The sequence below is a fragment of the Spermophilus citellus genome (genome assembly GCF_964194105.1).
Source record: "Spermophilus citellus genome assembly, chromosome: 2".
Taxonomy (NCBI): domain Eukaryota; kingdom Metazoa; phylum Chordata; class Mammalia; order Rodentia; family Sciuridae; genus Spermophilus; species Spermophilus citellus.
In genome coordinates, this window is record NC_138183.1 from 174,176,292 (window position 1) to 174,194,408 (window position 18,117).

Genomic DNA, 18,117 nt, shown 5'->3' on the forward strand with positions numbered 1-18,117 from the left:
ACCGTCTTCTCTTGGCCCTACCACAGACCTCTAATTGCTACCCTGCATCTCCCCTTTCCTTCTCCTCTGGTTATCTTCAGCAAGCAACCAACACACTCCGTCTCCACGTTCCAAATGCTCCATCCACTGCTCTGAATAGTAACTAAATCCAACAAGAGTTTTCCAACTCTCATATTACACACCTAACCTTTCCAAAGCATTCGACATGGTTGATCACGCGCTTCTTGAAATGCTTTTCTAACTTGGCATCCAGGCTGCCCCTCTTCCTGCCTCTGAACACTCGCCTGCTCCCTATTCTCCATCTGTGCCTTCAATTCTACATTTCTGCCGGGGTCTGGGTCTGTCTTGAGTGCTCTTCTGCCCTCACTCAACAGGATATTCATCTCCTCTCCCGAGTCACCACCCCCATATCTAAAACAGCAGCCGACAGCTCTTAAGGCCCTTCTACTTCAACACATACTCCTTTCCCCACACACTTGTCCACCCCAACCTGGGCTTCCCCTGTCTCAGCTACATTCTGTCAGGCCAGAAACTTGGGAGTTTTCCATAGTAATTCCTTCCTCTCCCTGACCTCCAACATCCAGTCATCACCTGTCAATTCTGCTTCCTAAAGATCTCTGCCAACTTTCTTCATTATTCCTAAGTCAATCTCCAAGTTTATTATTAATAATCACAATAAGATTTTAAAGTGTACATGATGTGGCAGTTGTTACACTACAATCTCTTCCTATGTTATTTAATTTATCCCATATACAATCCCATGAGGCAGATATTATTACCCAGCTTACAGATGAAGAGAGGCTCAGAGAAGATAAGTCAGAGGCCTCAGAGAGGCAGAGCCAAGATCTGACTCCAAATCTATGAGCATTCCACAACTTTACAAGTCACTGGCTTCTCATATCCAGACCATTTCAACTTTATGTCCTGACTCTAGTCTCATTTCTATTTATTTCTAAACCCACTCCTCAGATTCCAATCTACCTTCCACATTACCTTGAAAAATTATTCCAACAGAAAAATTGACTCCTATTACTTCTCTGCACAAAGCCCCAACAATCAATTATAGGATGAAGCTGACATTCTATCATATTGTGTAGCAGGTACTGCTTACCTATTTAGCAACATTTCATGTCACCTGCCACATTTCATGTCATGCCTGCCCAGCACTGGTAACCCCTTGGAGTTTAATAACCTCCTGCAATATCTAAGTATGTATAGTTTCCAAAACCCGCTAGCTGTCTCCAGCCTCTAGGCTCTCACGGCATTCTTCCCGATCCCTGGGAGGAGGCATCTCACTGTGTCTCTTGGGAAATTCTATGCTTCAGGGGAAGCTCCAAATCTACCTTCAGAGTAAAACCTTTCTCTGCTGTAGCCCAATAGGCTTGAGCCTTCCTTCTCCAAAGTCCCTATTCCATTTGTACAAATGCCACTGAAGCAAACATCCTAGCCAACAGCAATTACTTATTTACAAAGACTCCAAACTCCATAAAGGAAAGATTCAAGTCTTCTCATCTGCACTTTCCTAGCACACAGCTCAATGCTGTTCTCAGATATTCAAAACAATACCTAAGTGAGCCCCATGAAACACAACACCTAGATCATTTCCCAATAGTACTATTAAGTAGTGTATGAAGGATATTATATAGCATTATGACTGTAAAAATTCCAGAACTTACTACTGGCATGACTTTGAGTAAATCACTCACACTCTCTGAACCTCAATATCTTCCCCATATTGTGTCCAGGAAGCTGGACTACAACATCTCTGGACAGACTGCACTTGCACAGTTCCAAGCAACAACGGTTCAGTGTTTTTATATATACAGGCAATATGTCATTTTCCCTAAACCATCATTCATCCTCAAGTATATATATTTTCTCGTATATATGGCATCTTCATCATGAGTCATCCAGATAGAAATCTCATATTCACTGTTCATCTTTTCTCTCCTTTGCTACCCACATTTAATTAGCTGCCAAGCTAGTTTTTTTTTTTTCAGTCTAAAGTGAAATAAAAAAAAAAGTAGTGTGATTGCTTACAATGTATGTATTCAAACACATCTGTGTGTGTTTACACAGATATCAATAGAAGGAGGCTTATAATTATCTCTTGGTTTTTTTTGTGGGGGGGGGGGACTGGGGATTGAACCCACTGAGCCACATCTCCAGACCTTTTTATTTTTTAATTTGAGACAGGATCTCCCTAAGTTGCTTAGGACCTCACTAAGTTGTTGAGGCTAGCTATAAACTTGTAATCCTTCTGTCTCAGCCTCCTGAGCCGCTGGAATTACAGGCATTAATCACTGCACCTGGTACAACTATCTTTTTTTTAAATTAAAGACCATCAAGGATTATATTCCTCTGTCTTCCTGGGTATTAAACTTTGAGAAAGTATGAAAGGGCAATGACATTTTTAGTGTCCTGGCAAGAGCAAAAGACAGCAATTCCATGTTGGTCCCCTAATTCTCATTAAAAATTTTCACATTCATGGTAGTTAGAAGTCAGAACCAAACCCTAGTTTCTACACCAATATGCTTTCCTGTGGAGTCTGTTCTTCCACACCCTCTGGCACCCCTGGGGGGTACCAGCTCTCCTTACCAGCTTCTGCAAACAGCCTCCTAAAACCTCTTGCCTTTGGCCTCTTCTCCTTATAATCCACACTTAATATTAGTATATTGTTACTACAATATTCCAATATGACACTATTAGAACATTGTTACAGTATATTATCATCTCCCTTCCTCTACTGGAATTCAAGCTCCAGCCATAGAGAGCATAGTCTATGCATCCATGGGCTGTAACCCCCCCACACACCAAGTGCTCTACCCTGTACACACAGGCATTCGGAAAATGACTGCCGAGGAAACCAATAATTTTACAGAGTAGACCCTCAAGCTCACCTTTGATCATGTGGTTCTCCCTGTCCTTCTGGCAAAACAACAACAACAACATCAAAACACTTCACCTTTGTGACCTCAGGCAAGTTATTTGGCCTCTCTGAATCTTTCTCCTTTGAAAAATGCAGAAGCTAAATAATTGCCTCATAGGAACAACGTGAAGTAAAGTCAAAACATTCCTTATCTCCAGAGAATGTTTACTACAAGTGAGATGGACACGCAAAGTTCAAAAACCAAAAGAGATTATCAAGAGGACTCACAGATGAATTGCCAAATAACTGTAATAAGCAATGCAAAACCCAAGGAAACAGATCAGTGTGGGTTGGACAGATTCACTCATTCATTCAACAAATACGCACTGCAAATCTATTTTATTCCAGACCTGCCAACAGGTGTTAGAGTTATGAGACTAAAGAGAACAGAGTCCTCGCCTCTTGGGGTAACAGATCTGAAAGGCTTAATGAAACAACCATGTTTAAATAAGAATAAGAATTTTTTAATAAGACTAGAAGAAAAATTTGAACAAAAATAAAAATCATTCTAGTGGAAAATGACTTATCTGAATGAATAAAGAAATAAAAAAATGAATGGGTCTCAATAAACATGAAAACTATGGAATTCTATTTTCACTGAAGTGAGAGAAAAACGAGTTACAAGCACATTTGGTAGGAACCATAAGATTCTCCCCAGAAGTATTTTTAGAGATTCCCTCATAGTTTCACCAGTCTCAAAAACAGAAAAAAGAAGAGTTTGAAAAAGGGTGAGAAAAAGTATTTAAAAATTAGAGAAAATTTAGGGATTAAATGATATAATTCTGAAATACACACACACACACACACACACACACACAGTCTCACAAGGGGAGTCACATACTACAATAAAATAGTCTTATTAACAGTAAAGCACAGCATGAAAAAAAAATAAGGCATCTACCAACAAAGAGACAACTAATGACCCAATATGCTAATTTTAAGATAAGCACAGATAAAAAGAAAAATCTGAGTTACAGTAGTCTCTCCTTCTCCTCAGGAATACATTTCAAGATCCCCAGTGGACACCTGACACCAAGGCTAATACTGAGCCCTACACATGCCAAGTTTTTCATGTACATACACACCTATGATAAAGTTGAATTTATAAATTAAGCATGCTAAGAGTTTGACAACAACAACTAAAAATTAAATAGAACAATTGTAACAACATACTGTAAGAAAAGTTATCTAAAACTTGCAAATTTTTCTTTGTGCTTTTTTTCATTTAGTATTTTTGGATCATGGTTGACCTCGGGTAACTGAAAATGCAAAAAGCAAAACCACATATAAAGGAAAGCTATTGCATCAAAAGAGATAAAAATGTGAGACATATGGTCACTTTGTTTTCCAACACGAGTCAGCAAAAGGACTTACCAACTTTTTCCCTGATGCTACTGTTTGCCTCCACCGTCAAAGCAGATGCTTCATGCCTCCCAGAGTAGAGCTGAAAGTCCGAAAAAAAGTAGCTGGTATCTTCTAGAATTTGCACAGGACTGCTGGGGCTGTAAGAGACAGGAGCGGGTGCTGGGAGGAAGAAAGTAACGTGTATGTTAGTGCCAATCAAGTGCCCCCTCTTCCTGTGTGACTCATGACACCCACAAGGCATGCTCCCACATTTCAACCCACAGCAGGAGTGCCCTATCTTTTTGATTCATAAAATTCCAAAGTTACTACTCAGAATTATCACAAGTCCAGCCACCCACAAAAATGACCCGTGAGGTCAACACACAGTCCTCAAGACACGCTGAGCAGAAGCATGGATGCCTCACATGTTCCAGTTCCAAGGGCAGCGGCAGCAGCACCATCCAAAGCCAAGTCCTCAAGTTCAGAATGATCAAGGAGGGAGACAGAAAGGAGAGAGATGGGAAGGCCAGAAAAGGAGAACCAAAGTGTGAAGAGCAGATATCTCTCACAACATAAATGAGCTCAAGGAAGAGGTGGTCACTTTGTCAGATGATATGCTTGCAAGAGAATGTCCCAGCCCAGTTTACTTAGGCCTCACTCAAAGATTTCTGAAGTCGTGTGCTGCAGCACGGAGCTGAGGTTCTGGAATCTGGGCCTCTGCCAAGCACTGGCCTTTCAGCTCCAGTTTCTCTGCTTCACACACAAACCAGAGTGTGCTTCTTCTTCCAATTAAATGTGACACTGAACTCAGTCCTACAGCCACTGAACATGAAATACCACTACAGTGACACCAACAGTACACACAAAATATCCATGGGAACTTTCAGCAGGATGGGTCTAGCCTATTTCCTGCTCTGCAGATTTCTCTGTGTGGGCACCATGTGTAAGGCTGTTTTTAGCAAAAGTAACTTAGTTAACTCTGGAGAGTCAAACATTTTTTAAAAAATTAAAATCCTTTCCCAAAGACAATTCCATTAGAAGAAAAAATGCTGTTCAGCAATCGCTTTGAACTGGTCATTTGAATTTCTTCCTAGGTTTGTTTTCTACCCATTTCCCACAACGTGAAGCTACTAGTAAGCCACTAATTATACCAAGAGCTGTGAGATGGGAATGCACTGGTGGTCTTCCTGAGTTTCTTTACCTCGACAAGTGAATAGCATTTATATGTGCTCCTGAATCATAGGCACATCTGCCCTAGAAAGAAAAAAGATTTTGATAACTATTTACCTTATAAATTTTAAATAAAAACAGTTGTGACTCTCACTTTGTGAAATGACATATTGTATGAAGATAGTCTAAAATCATAGTTCAAATGCACAGGACACTATTTCTCAGTCTCTCTCTCTCTCTCTCTCTCTCTCTCTCTCTCTCTCTCTCTCTCTCTTTCTCTCTCCCTCTTTTTTTGTTTTTTGTTTTTTCTTTGTTTTGTCAATCTACAAGGACTATTCCACAAAGAAACTCAAATCTTTCCTGGTCCTCATCTTCTACATCTGTATATATATAAATATAAATATCTGAACATCTAAGGCTAAAATCAGGATCCTAGATAGCCAGGATCCAAAGCCAAATCCTGACCTGGCTTCTGTTTTCAGGCAGGTAGAAAACTAGGGAGGTACAAGGTACAATCCTGGCTGCATGTCAAAATCTCCTGTGGAAATTTTAAAACCCGGCCTCAAGCAGACCTATTCATTTGGAAGCTGGGGGTTATGTCCAGGCATCTATAATTTATAAAGCTCTTTAAATGACCCCAATGAGCAGCCAAAGTTGTGAAGCTTTAAGCTAGGGGGAGAACGTCCACATAAAGGAACACGAACACACACACCCACACAAACACACACACACACACCCATACACACAACACCTTTCTGTGCCTCCACCCCATTCCTCCCATCAAGTCAAAGAGGAGCTGACAGCCCATCTGCTTCAATAAAAGAAACAGTCATATTTTCTGCAGGATGAGAGATAGGGGTTAAATTTCATTTTGCTGCATATGGATTTCCAGTTTCCCTAGCACCATTGTTGAAGAGATGGTCTTTTCTCTAATATATGTTTATGGTGCCTTTGTCTAGTATGAGATAACTGTATATATTTGGGTTTGTCTCTGTGTCTTCTATTCTGTTCCATTGGTCTTCATGTCTATTTCGGTACCAATATCATGCTGTTATTGTTACTGTAGCTCTGTAGTATAATTTAAGGTCTAGTACTGTGATACCTTCAGCTTCGCTTTTCTCACTAAAGGCTACTCTGGGCCTCTTATTTTTCCAAATGAATTTCATGATTGCTTTTTCTATTCCTATCTCTCTCATACCCTGCACAAAACTCAACTCAAAGTGGATCAAGGACCTAGGCATGTATATCCACTAGAAGAAAATGTAGGCCCAACACTCCATCATGGTGGCTTAGGAACTGACTTCCTCAAAAAGACTCCTCTCCTAAAGCACAAGAAGTAAAATCAAGAATCAATAGGTGGGATGGTATCAAACTAAAAAGCTTCTTCACAGCACCTGCACCTCAGATAGAGCATTCATTTCCACGATATATATAAAGAACTCAAAAAATTAACACTAAAAAAATCAAATAACCCAATTAATAAAGGGGCAAAGGAACTGAACAAGCACTTCACCACAGAAGAAATATGAATGGTCGACAGTATATGAAAAAATGTTCAACATCTCTAGCAATTAGAGAAGTGCAAACTAAAACTACACTGAGATTTCATCTCACTCCAGTCAGAATGACAATCAAGAATACAAGTAACAATAAATGTTGGCAAGGATGTGGAGAAAGGGGCACACTCATACATTGCTGGGGGGACTGCAAATTGGTGCAACCACTCTGGAAAGCAGTATGGAGATTGCTCAGAAAACTTGGGATGAAACCACCATTTGATCCAGTTATCTCACTCCTTGGTATATACCCAAAGGACTTAAAATTAATGGTGACACAGCCACATCAATGTCCATAACAGCTCAATTCACAAAAGTTAAGCTATGGAACCAACCTAGGTGCCCTTCAACAGATGGATAAAGAAAATGTGATATATATTGACAATGGAATATTACTCAGCCATAAAGAAAATGGAATTATGGCATTTGCCAGGAAATGGTTGGAACTGGAGACTATCATGCTAAGTGAAATAAGCCAGTCCCAAAAAACCAAAGCTGAATGTTCTCACTGATATGTGGATGCTAACACACAAATAAGGGGGCAGGGAGAATAGAAGTTCATTGGATTAGACAAAGGGAAATAAGGGAAGGGAGGGAGATGAGTATAGGAAAGACAGTAGAATGAATCGAATATAGCTTTCCTATTTTTAATATATGAATACATGACCGATGAAATTCCACATCACATACAACCGCAAGAATGGGATCATAATTAGAATAAGATGTACACCATATTTGTATAAATATATGAAAATATACTCTACTGTCATATGTAACTAAAAAGAACAAATTAAAACTGATATTTTTAAAAAATAGACCTGGGTCAGGAATGACATGTTGCAGCATATTACACTTTGGGTGATCCCTTCTAGTTCACATGACTAAGAATTTCAAATGATAAAAGAGCAAACCTCTAATAAAATTGAGGTATGTATAAACAAATGTATATAAAGGAGAGCATAGATGTGTGGAGCTCAGATGGAGCCCTGCACTAAGCCATTCACTACGACACTGGAAGGAATTACTTTTCCCCACTTTACCCATGGGCTGCCAACTAAGAGTAGATTCAAGAGCTCTAGGGCCTCAGGACACTGAACAGAGTGGTCTCCAAATGGGCTTACACACACACACAACTCTCCCTCTCTCTCCCTCTCTCTCGGACTGAGGCACATGATGCTCAACTAGTGCCTCCTTTCTCCATTCACGTGTGGAGGCCACTGCCCCACGTTCCCACAGATGCCGTTATTCCTGGATGCTGAAGAAAGGCAGGAGAGCCGAGTGGATGACCAGAACAGGCCCCTGAGGCAGGCAGGCTCACTCCACTCAAGCCAAGAGTCAGTCAGATGAGCTATCCCAGCACCAAGGCGGCCCGAAGGAGTCACACTTCTTGCTTTCTCACCAGCAGGGCAAGGAAAAGTGGCAGTACCATGTGCCACAGGATCTGCACTGCATTCCTGGGCCACGCAGGACACATCTAAGAGAGGCTGGACCCATCCTCTGCCTATTTTAGTTCACTGTCTTCCCTAGAAGCTCCTGTACCTCAAGTTGAGTCTATTTTCTTAAACCAAATGATCTAACTTGACAGGGTCAAAGATGTCTGAAATGAGAAATGAGAAGGAGAGGCGTGGTGTGAGGGGAAAGCTATCGTCTTGGCTGGGAGTTCATAACCAGGAGTGGAGTTGTGAGAAACAACAGGAGGCCCCAGATACCACTACCACCCAGAAAGGTCCTGCAAGGCTGGCTCGGGCCCAGCCACCCAGCAACACTGCCAGTTTAGGGGGGCTTCTGGCCTCTTGAGGATTCTGGGGGCTCAACAGTGTGTGGTATTATAGTGTAGATGCCCACAGGGGTGCCAGAAGAGCTATTTCCATATAAAAACGTCTCACCTTAGTGGTTAACTTACAATTATCTTCTTCCAAACCAGAACCCTGAGGGTCACCACTCGCATGCCTCAGTGTGCAGGGGAGGTGGCCAAAGCACCAGAGACCCAGCAGGGTCAGTGTAAAGGGTCAGCTGTCTGAGAGGGTTTCTCTGGAGAAGGGGCACACACAGCTCCCAGGGCCCCTGCCCAGAAGGAAAGCATAGATCTATTTGTGCTGCATTTAACATGATATTCTGAGATTTTTCAGGATTGTTGAAGGTTTAACATTTATGTTTTATATTTGACGCATTTCACCAGCCTGGCTCCTAAATGACAAAATGCACACGTCCCTTGTCAACACAGAGAATCCTGGCTCCCCTCTCACTGAGCCTGACTGCTTCTAGCTTACTGAAGAAGCAAGGAGCGTTCCCCCATTATGGTTTAGACTTTCTTTGTGACTGTCCAGAGGCCTGCAGGTAATGTGACCTGAACAAGACCTTTGTCATTACTCAATAGTGGTAACAACAAAAGGTTCCACTGTTGAAGGAGAAAGGAATTAAGGTAAAATGAAATTAGTTTTCTAGGGGAGGCAAGAGGCACAACAAGGGCCCTGGTGAGCTGCTCCTCTTCTTTACCTTCCACCATAACTAGTGAACTCCCAAGGAGCAGATCCTGCATCTGATACCAAGCCAAGAGATCAGGCTCAGAAGTCTCCTTTAGGTTTAAAATCTGGAGGACATTAAACTGTCATCCCACTATCATTCAATACACACACCACGGGGAATCCCTGTCCTTACACTCCGCTCTGGCATGGCACTCCCTTGCATATAACCATTTGGGTTACAAGTTCCAGGTCGCACTTTGATTTTGAAGGTTGTTTTGGGGGTTTTTTGTTTGTTTGTTTGTTTGTTTTAATAATCAGGCCCCTCTTTTAGCTGTCAGTAGTCTTGCTGGTTCCCTGAGCACCCCAGCATCCTGTAACATCCTCATTCTCTGAGTACAAACCTCTAACTTCACCCTAACCCACCTCCAACTACTTTAAAGTTCATTCCAGCAAATTTACCTCCTCCAGAACGTCTTCTCCCTCCCAAACACCAGCCTCCCTTCCCTCAAATGCCACAGCAATTATGTTCTGAGGTGCACAAAGCCAGCACATCAACATCAATGGCCTAGTATTTTGCAGTAGTCATTAAATCTAAGCTGATGTTATTGCCCTGGTGAAGTTATAAGCCCTTTGAGGAAAACACCATACTGTGCATTTGTTAATTTCTACAGGTGGCATATAAAATATATGCTCTCTGACAACTATGCTCTCTGATGGAGAGAACATGGCAATACTCTGTCCAATGGTCTTGCTGGCTGTCAAGTAAGAGAAGATCCAAGATCCCTCCAATGCCAGTTTCTGAGAGTTCCAGATAATTAATCCCTGCACCTTTCCATCCCCTAAAATACAGGGGCACTTACTTTCTCCTTTGCAGCCAATACTGGTGCTTTGAGTTCTGCAGGCCAGAGGACCATTCCTCAATGATCCACTAATTGCAAAACAACTCCCTGGTGTTGCCAAAGTGAGAACCTCTTTGCCAGCTATATGTAATCTAAAACCTCCCCATGCATTGAAAAACAATTGCACTGTCTGGAGTAGAACAATAGAACAATCTCCTCTAACGATAATAGAGAGTTTAACCGCAGCAACAAACAATTCTATGGCTTCTACCTTTCCTTTCAAAGGGCTGAGGAATTTGCCAAGTGTGCCAGTGACCTCAAAGTTAAACCTAAGCATTTAAACCTTCTGATTCTGGCAGACCTTGAGTTTTTCTGGACAGTGAAATACCCGGCTCGGGGAACAGGATGCCCTGGAAACAATGTTTAGAAGGGGCCTGAAGAACCTGGGATCTGTACCTGAAAAATAAGGGTCTAGCCTTTTCCCAGGTCCCATGTGAAAGAAAGCAAGCTAGCTCATCTGGGGTCGGCCAATTTACAGTCCACACATTGAGACCTAAGTGAAGCATAGACAGGCAATGGCCCCTCCTCTACAGACACCTGCACACAACACACATATTGTTACAAAAGAACAGGAATCCCCACCATTAAGCCAAAAGTACAGCCAGAACATGATTTCTCACTCTTTTCCCATGGGAACCATTATTTGAAACCCAAGGTTTGTGGTTGGGTGTCAGAGGTGGGGTTACCAAGATTCCCAATCCCTATACTGTGTGGCCTTCCAAACAGGCATCAAACTCAAATTCCAATCCTGTACCAATCCATCTATTCTAGAAAACAAGCGAAATCAATACACTAATACCTATTTAATTTAGACTCAATCTAAAATATGTATGAACAATTTTAATTTGTCTGAATTTTAACTTAGTGATATGTATTAGAAATATCTCTGATATTATCAGTGTAAAGCAAAATGCCAAACATGTGCTTAACCTAATAGGAGCTATAAATAAAGAGAAATGAGTAGATGGTTCTAGATCTGAGTATGATGGATTTGGTCCCAAAGACCAGCATGCACACAGCTACCCTTGTTCATCACAGCCCAAGTGCTCTATGTGAGGGACACACCACCATCTCTGGAGGCCCAGGGGTAATTCACTGCTACTCCTTGACTGAGGAGAGGGACACAGTGCTGCAGTGACAAAGGAGAGACCTGGGAGGCGAGGCGAGGAGTGTGTGTACCCACCGTGGGTAGGGAGAGGAGGGAGCCAAGGAAGATAAGCCTATCATGGGAAAAAAGAATCACAGGACTGAGTCACGGAAGTGTTTGTGTCTTTAAGGAACAGTAGCTTAACTATGGGCAAGGAAAATGAAGCCACATCTGTAGACCCTGGATCTAGTATTCACAGGGTATTCTTAAAAGCATTAGCACATTATTTTCACAACACTCTAGAACTGGAGAATAATTTAGAGATCAGCTTCAACTTTTTTGTGTACAGGCCGGAGTCGGGGGGGGGGGGGATACCAGGGACTGAACTCAGGGGACACTGAGCCATCAAGCCACATCCCCACCCCTATTTTGTATTTTATTTAGAGATAGGGTCTTACTGAGTTGCTTAGCGCCTCACTTTTGCTGAGGCTGCCTTTGAACTTGCAATCCTCCTGCCTCAGCCTCCTGAGCCGCTGGGATTACAGGCATGTGCCGCTGCACCCAGCCAGGTTCAGCTTATAACTACTACCACCACACTCCCTTCCTGACAAGCCAATCAGCCAATTAAATACTTTGATGTTAGAGAATGCTGAAGCCACAGTGTAAGTATTGGGGGCAGATGCTACCATCCATTACAGAAGCCACAGGGTCCCTTCCTGGTCCAGGATTTGGGAGGACCTAAACTTATTCCCAATGTACTGAGGACCTACTCTTGAGGATGTGACACAAAGAAGAAAGGCTATGGGTACATTTTCCGTGGCAGCACTTTCACCAGTAGTGATTGCTATGGCCTCTGTTTTCTGAGCCTTCCCATTAATTTGTGACAGCCCAATATATTTCCAATTAATTTTTTTGTGTGTAGTTAAGTTAGTCAAAGTCACTATGTGCTACTTACAATCAAGAATCTGATTTATATTTTAAAAATTAATTGCTCTGACTCTCATATTATCACAACATTGTTTGTATCTTAAATAATAGATGACTTAGCACCATCTTGAATTATAGTACATCATATCAATTGTCCCAACTATCTTTGCACAAATCCTAAATAAATACCTGCAGTTCCCGCAAAGCTTTCTCCATCTGGAGGGCCTTTCTGCCCTATGAGTCTAGGAGATTCTTACTTTGGTACATACTAGACGCTAAAGCTCATATTTTGACCATCAAAAAGTCCTTTGATCTTTTGAAACTCTTGTAGTGGCCATTTGCTTCATGAAGTCACCTATCCCTTCTCTTCCAAATTTCTGTGTGCCACTCTGGACTCCGACAACATTCTATGAATATTGACGAAACAGTCTATATTAAGCTTCCTTATGCATTTAGTTTTTTCTCCTCCCTATTTAACTTGTAAATTTTTAACAGTAGGGACCAAGTCTTATTTACCTAGTATCTCCAATTGCTCGCAGAAATAACATCACAGTAAGTATTCAGTGCATATTCACTGAATCAATGAACAATCTGCATATGTTTACAATATCTAAAAGTTTTTAGTATAATGGGGACTAAATAAATACATCAACTTAGTAGACAGAGAAATGCAATTTAAAACAACCAGTTATAGGCATATTCTTCATTCTACAGAATTCAGCTCATAGGTGGGTGTCTATTTTGGGGTCTCTTTCAAACTACTCAGAAGAACAAGGTAAAAGCTACTGGGAGGAAAAAAAAAGAAAAACGAAAAAAAAAAAACTGAGACAAAGAAACAGAGACAGAGAGATACAGCCACCTAGTGCTAAAATTGGTTAATTAAAGTATTCTGTGATTCAGTTAGAAGTAACATTACAGGACTTGTGTAGCTTGAGCACACACTCGCATTTTGAGAAAGGTGTTTGTCCCTTGAAGGCAGGCCCTATGCCTGGGGACTACAGCCAGGCAGAATTGGGGGATCTCTTCACTCCCCATAAAAAAAAGAGGAATATTTCCAGTCCTACCTATTATACCAAGTACCCTGTGACAGAATCCATAATAAAAGAACTTTACAAGGAAAAGGCAGTTCATAACATTTGGATTTTAATATAAAACCCAAAGACTACTTAACTATCTTGACTCAAATTGTACATGGGTATCATTATAATTCATATTTCCTATTGATGTCTTTGGTGCATAACTTAACTAAAACTAAGACCAAAAGTACCCAGACTTCAAAGATTCTTTTCCACATATAAGCTTAAACCTCAGTTACTGACATTTCACACTCTTTAGTTTCCACTCGTTTTGTTTGGACCTATCAGAAGGCATCTCAGGACCACAAAAGTATTCTTTTGTGGCCCTGGCACACACTGACTTCCCCCTAAGAGAAAGAAAGTATTACTAGCATGACTGCCAAACTTTAATATGTTTGCATCCCTGAGTGCAGTCGGAAGTACCTGACACCCTTTTAACAAAGGAAAACAAACAAGATAGAAAGCTTTAAAATAAACCCCTAGGCATAAAATGGCCATATGTCTACATAGTTATGCTCCTCAAAGCTCCCCTCTCACCCACACCACCAAGACAGCAGAGTACTTCACACTTGCTGTCACTCAATTCCTCCAGCCTTCCCACATCATTGTGGCTGGGTGACACTGGGAAGTGTGTCAGGCAGCGCCATCCCACAGGGACAGGATTCTCTCAAGAGGCAAGTACACATCCACCTAGCTGGTAAAGCACTATGGGCTCATGGATGAACTACATCATTTAAAGCAACCAGTACTTGCCAAGAAACCAGATATGCCCTTAGAAATAAAAGAGCACCATCAAAAATTTACTGAGACCCTATTAGTTCAGGTATGTTCCTTACAAAAGTTATGTTATTTGATTATTACCACCCTACTTCCATTTTGTTGATAGAGACACTGAGGCTCACATGGGTTAAGAAGCGTCCAGAGCCACGAAACCAGCCAGCAGTACAGTCTCTTCAAAGCAAAGGTTTGTTGGTGTTTTGTTTCGTTTTTTTTCCAGTGCTGGGGATCAAACCCAGTGCCTCATGCATGCTAGGCATGGACTATACTTCTGAGTCACATTGCCGCAGTCTTGGCTGGGCACAAGATCACGAGCCACTCACAGCTTTGTAGATTCAAACAGCAATTCTTTATTCCCGAACTCACACCGGCCTCTACACACGTTCTGGGGAAATCCCAGTTCTGCTGCCGCCCAATTCACCTACTCCACGAGGCTTTTTTTCAAAATACTTTCTGAATCTCACGAGAACTCAACGGGAGCTCAGGTAGCAGGAAAGCCCTATTTCCAGCAGCAATAATCTTCAACCTCCAACTTCCCTAAAACCCATATTGTCTTAAACCCGGAACGCCCTAAACCCAAGGATCGGGATACTTCCTCAAACCTGATCAGCTTTAAACCCGGATCCGCCCTGATCCTTGAGCAAGGTCATCTTACATGCAATGTCAACAGCGAAATTCCAAGGCAATTCCATTTAACATGGGGTACGCTGGCAAGGAAATTTCGATGCGTCATTCCTACTTGGCAATGGCCCTCAGCATCACATCTCCATCCCTGCTAGGTTTTCTTCTTTGTTTTTGAAAATGAGGGTAGTTTCAATGAAACACTCTTTTTTGTGAATAAAGAGGAAAGGCAATGGGGAAAGTTTCCTTCTTTGCAAGTAAGAGGCAGAGAAGAATCCAGAGCCATTTTGTTTGTGTTATTTCTTACCAAAACTATGGGAAACAAGAGCACACTCCTGGCCAATCACCAGACACCAAGGCAATGGAGGAAACCACCCTTCCTCATCCCTTCCATCTGGTTGCATATTAAAGTCATGACAGTGTTTCCCCTTGAACAATGGATCCTGAACCTGCAGTGTGTCAGTACTACACATGAAACTTGCCAAATGCATCACTACCAAGTCTCCACATCAAAATGGCCTCTCTACAAGAGTCGACCAGAAATAAATTCTTTGACCATCCTTCACAGATGATTTGAACTCAGGTCTGGGAAGTTTGTACTTCTCTGCTATATAAACTCTTATAAAATGTGCACTTCTGAAAGTCATAGGGAACTGAAATTTTATAAATTAAGCATACCTGAAACTCAAATGTGTTGAATTTAATGAAGCTAAATAACGATTAATGAGTAAGAGACTTAACTCTTTCTAGAGCCAACTAACCTACAAGCCTCTTTCCTATCATTTGTTTTTAATAAATTCAGATTTGAATACAATAGTTTTAATTAGTTTTAATTGCTAATATGAATAACTGGAAAAAGGGATATATCTACTTTAGTTACATGTAAATAACATGTATCTACATAGTATGGTAACAAGGTGACCATATCAAATAATATATCTAAGTTAATAACATGATGAGGGAAAACCTATAAAAACACCTAGCACTCTATACATAACTGCTTGATAAATCTGGAACTCTAAAACCCTCCTCTGAGAATGGGGATAATCTGTTATTCAGGTTTAGAGAGATAATGTGAATCAACTACACATCAGTTGATCCCAGAGGCCAACTGCAGCCAGAGTCCATGTAAGACACACAGCTATCTCAGGATAGGGAAGGAAGACATCCCAAGTGGCATTACTGAACATGACGTGCTACAAACATTATCTCAGGTAACCCTCATGTCCCTGAAAATTAGGCTTCATAATCTCCTTTGTACCCTAATGCACCAGGAATGACACACCTTGGGTGTGTCACACAACTCACAGCCATAAGCCTGAGTGGCAAACTCGGTGCTGACTGTTGTGAAGCAAACCCCAGAATTTCAATGGTATTTTGCTAGATACTTGTGATAGTATTTGGGTTCCTTATAATTCCCAGGATCATAGACCTGTGAATTTGATTTGCAGCAAAGGAGGAATTATTCACTAATTTATCTGTCCATTCATTCATTCAGTCAACCAAAACACATGACATTGAGCCTCTGCCGTGGGCAAGACAATGCCTGGTACCACAAGACCCAGATCTGAGAGTCTAGTCAGAGAGACATATAAAGCACACAATGGCCAAACAGAACAGAAATGCAACCACACAGGCTTGAGGTAGTGTGGAGCAGTGAGCTCAGAAACCTATGTCCACACGTACCTCCACACACATAGGACCTAGAACTGTGCCCAGGGCTACATCAACCTCTTCCTCCTCCTTGCTCTTCCATTTTAGATCATTGATGCCCCTTTACAAGAATCTGCCACAAGCTCTAGAGCTTCTCCCTGCACCTAGATGAATGCTCATCCACAAATGTCATGTTCAGTTTTACTACACAGTCCAGTTTAAGCACCCTGAGCTTATCATCAACCAGGAGGATGAGAGGGAGCATAGTGGGAAACGTTGTGAAATACTATTTTCTGGAGGCAAATCAACCACAGGCCTCAGGAAGGGCAAAAGAAGAAACCACACACGGTTGAGAATTTTCTATGCAAAGAGCATTGCTCTCTTCTAGTGGATCGAACTAACTCTATCCTCATAATCCCCATTTCTCAGATGAGAAAACTAAGGCACTGAGAATAACTTGCCTAAAGTTACACAATTAGGAGTGAAAGCACGATCCAAACCCAGCTTAACTGGCTGGAGAGTTTATGGCTTCTACTGGTGTTTTTAAAAGCACTCAGACTTTTATTTATTTATTTGATGTGGTGCTGAGGATCAAACCCAGTGCCTCACATATGCTAGGCAAGCACTCTACCACTGAGCTACAACCCCAGCCCACTCAGATTTTGGTTTTGTTTTTTTTTTTGGTCTCAGAACCTCTTCTTCACACTCTTAAAAATTACTGAGAACCAATGAGCTTTTGTTTATGTGGGCCATATCTGTCAATATTTATTTTATTAGAAATTAAAACTGAGAAAATTATATGTTGACTCATTTAAATAAAATAATAAATTGAACTATAAATCATATAAAATATTTTTTATGAAAAATAGCTTATTTATTGGGAAAAAAAGCAGTAAAAAGAGGGACTCTTTTATAGCTTTGAAAATTTCTTTCTGCCTGGCATAATAAAAGACAGCTGGATTCTCTTATCTGCTTTTGCTTGCAATCTATGATTTGGGGTTAAAGTAGATGAAGAAATCCGAGCCTCATACAAATATGTAGTTGGCAAGAGGAGTATTTTAATAGCCTTTTTCAGATAACCATGACTATTCTTTGAAGCTATATCAAAATTCAACAATCAGTGCTGTGGTTTAGAAGTATCCCCAAAGTCCCATGTGTTAAAGGCTTAGTCACCAGCCTGTGATAGTGCTATTGGAGAGTATGGAATCTTTAAGTGGTGGAGCCTACTGGAAAAAGTTAGGTCACTGGGGGTGCACCCTTACAGGGGATAATGAGATCCTGCACTTTCTTATCTCTTCCTTTGCTTCCTGGCGGTTATTAGGTGAATGGCTTTGCACCACCACACATTCCTGCACCATAGGCTGCCTTACCACAGTCTCTACCCACAGTGGCCTCAAACCTCTAAAAACTGTGAGCCAAAACAAGCTTTTACCTCTTTAAATTGATTTATCTCAGATGTTTGTTGCAGTAACAGCAATCTGACTAATCCAAGTGGCAAGTTATTAAAAGTAAATACAATATGAAGCATGGCCACCTACCAGAGGCCTGCTCTGGATATTCCCCTATTACTTTAAAATCTTATTGGGCCATCTTTCACTTTGGAGGGAGCTCTT

General features: G+C 41.3%; 1 protein-coding gene across 3 annotated transcripts in view; it reads right to left on the reverse strand.

Moving 5' to 3' along the window:
* AMOTL1 (angiomotin like 1) overlaps positions 1–18,117 on the reverse strand; it is a 162,100-nt gene that overhangs the window by 68,116 nt on the left and 75,867 nt on the right. For 2 of the 3 annotated variants that reach the window (XM_081279602.1, XM_081279603.1), the window contains one exon: positions 4,304–4,453. In XM_081279602.1, the coding sequence (XP_081135728.1) occupies positions 4,304–4,453 (150 nt within the window). Of the gene's footprint in view, positions 1–28; positions 189–4,303; positions 4,454–18,117 lie in introns of those variants that run through there. The other variant, XM_081279604.1, reaches the window with a different exon arrangement.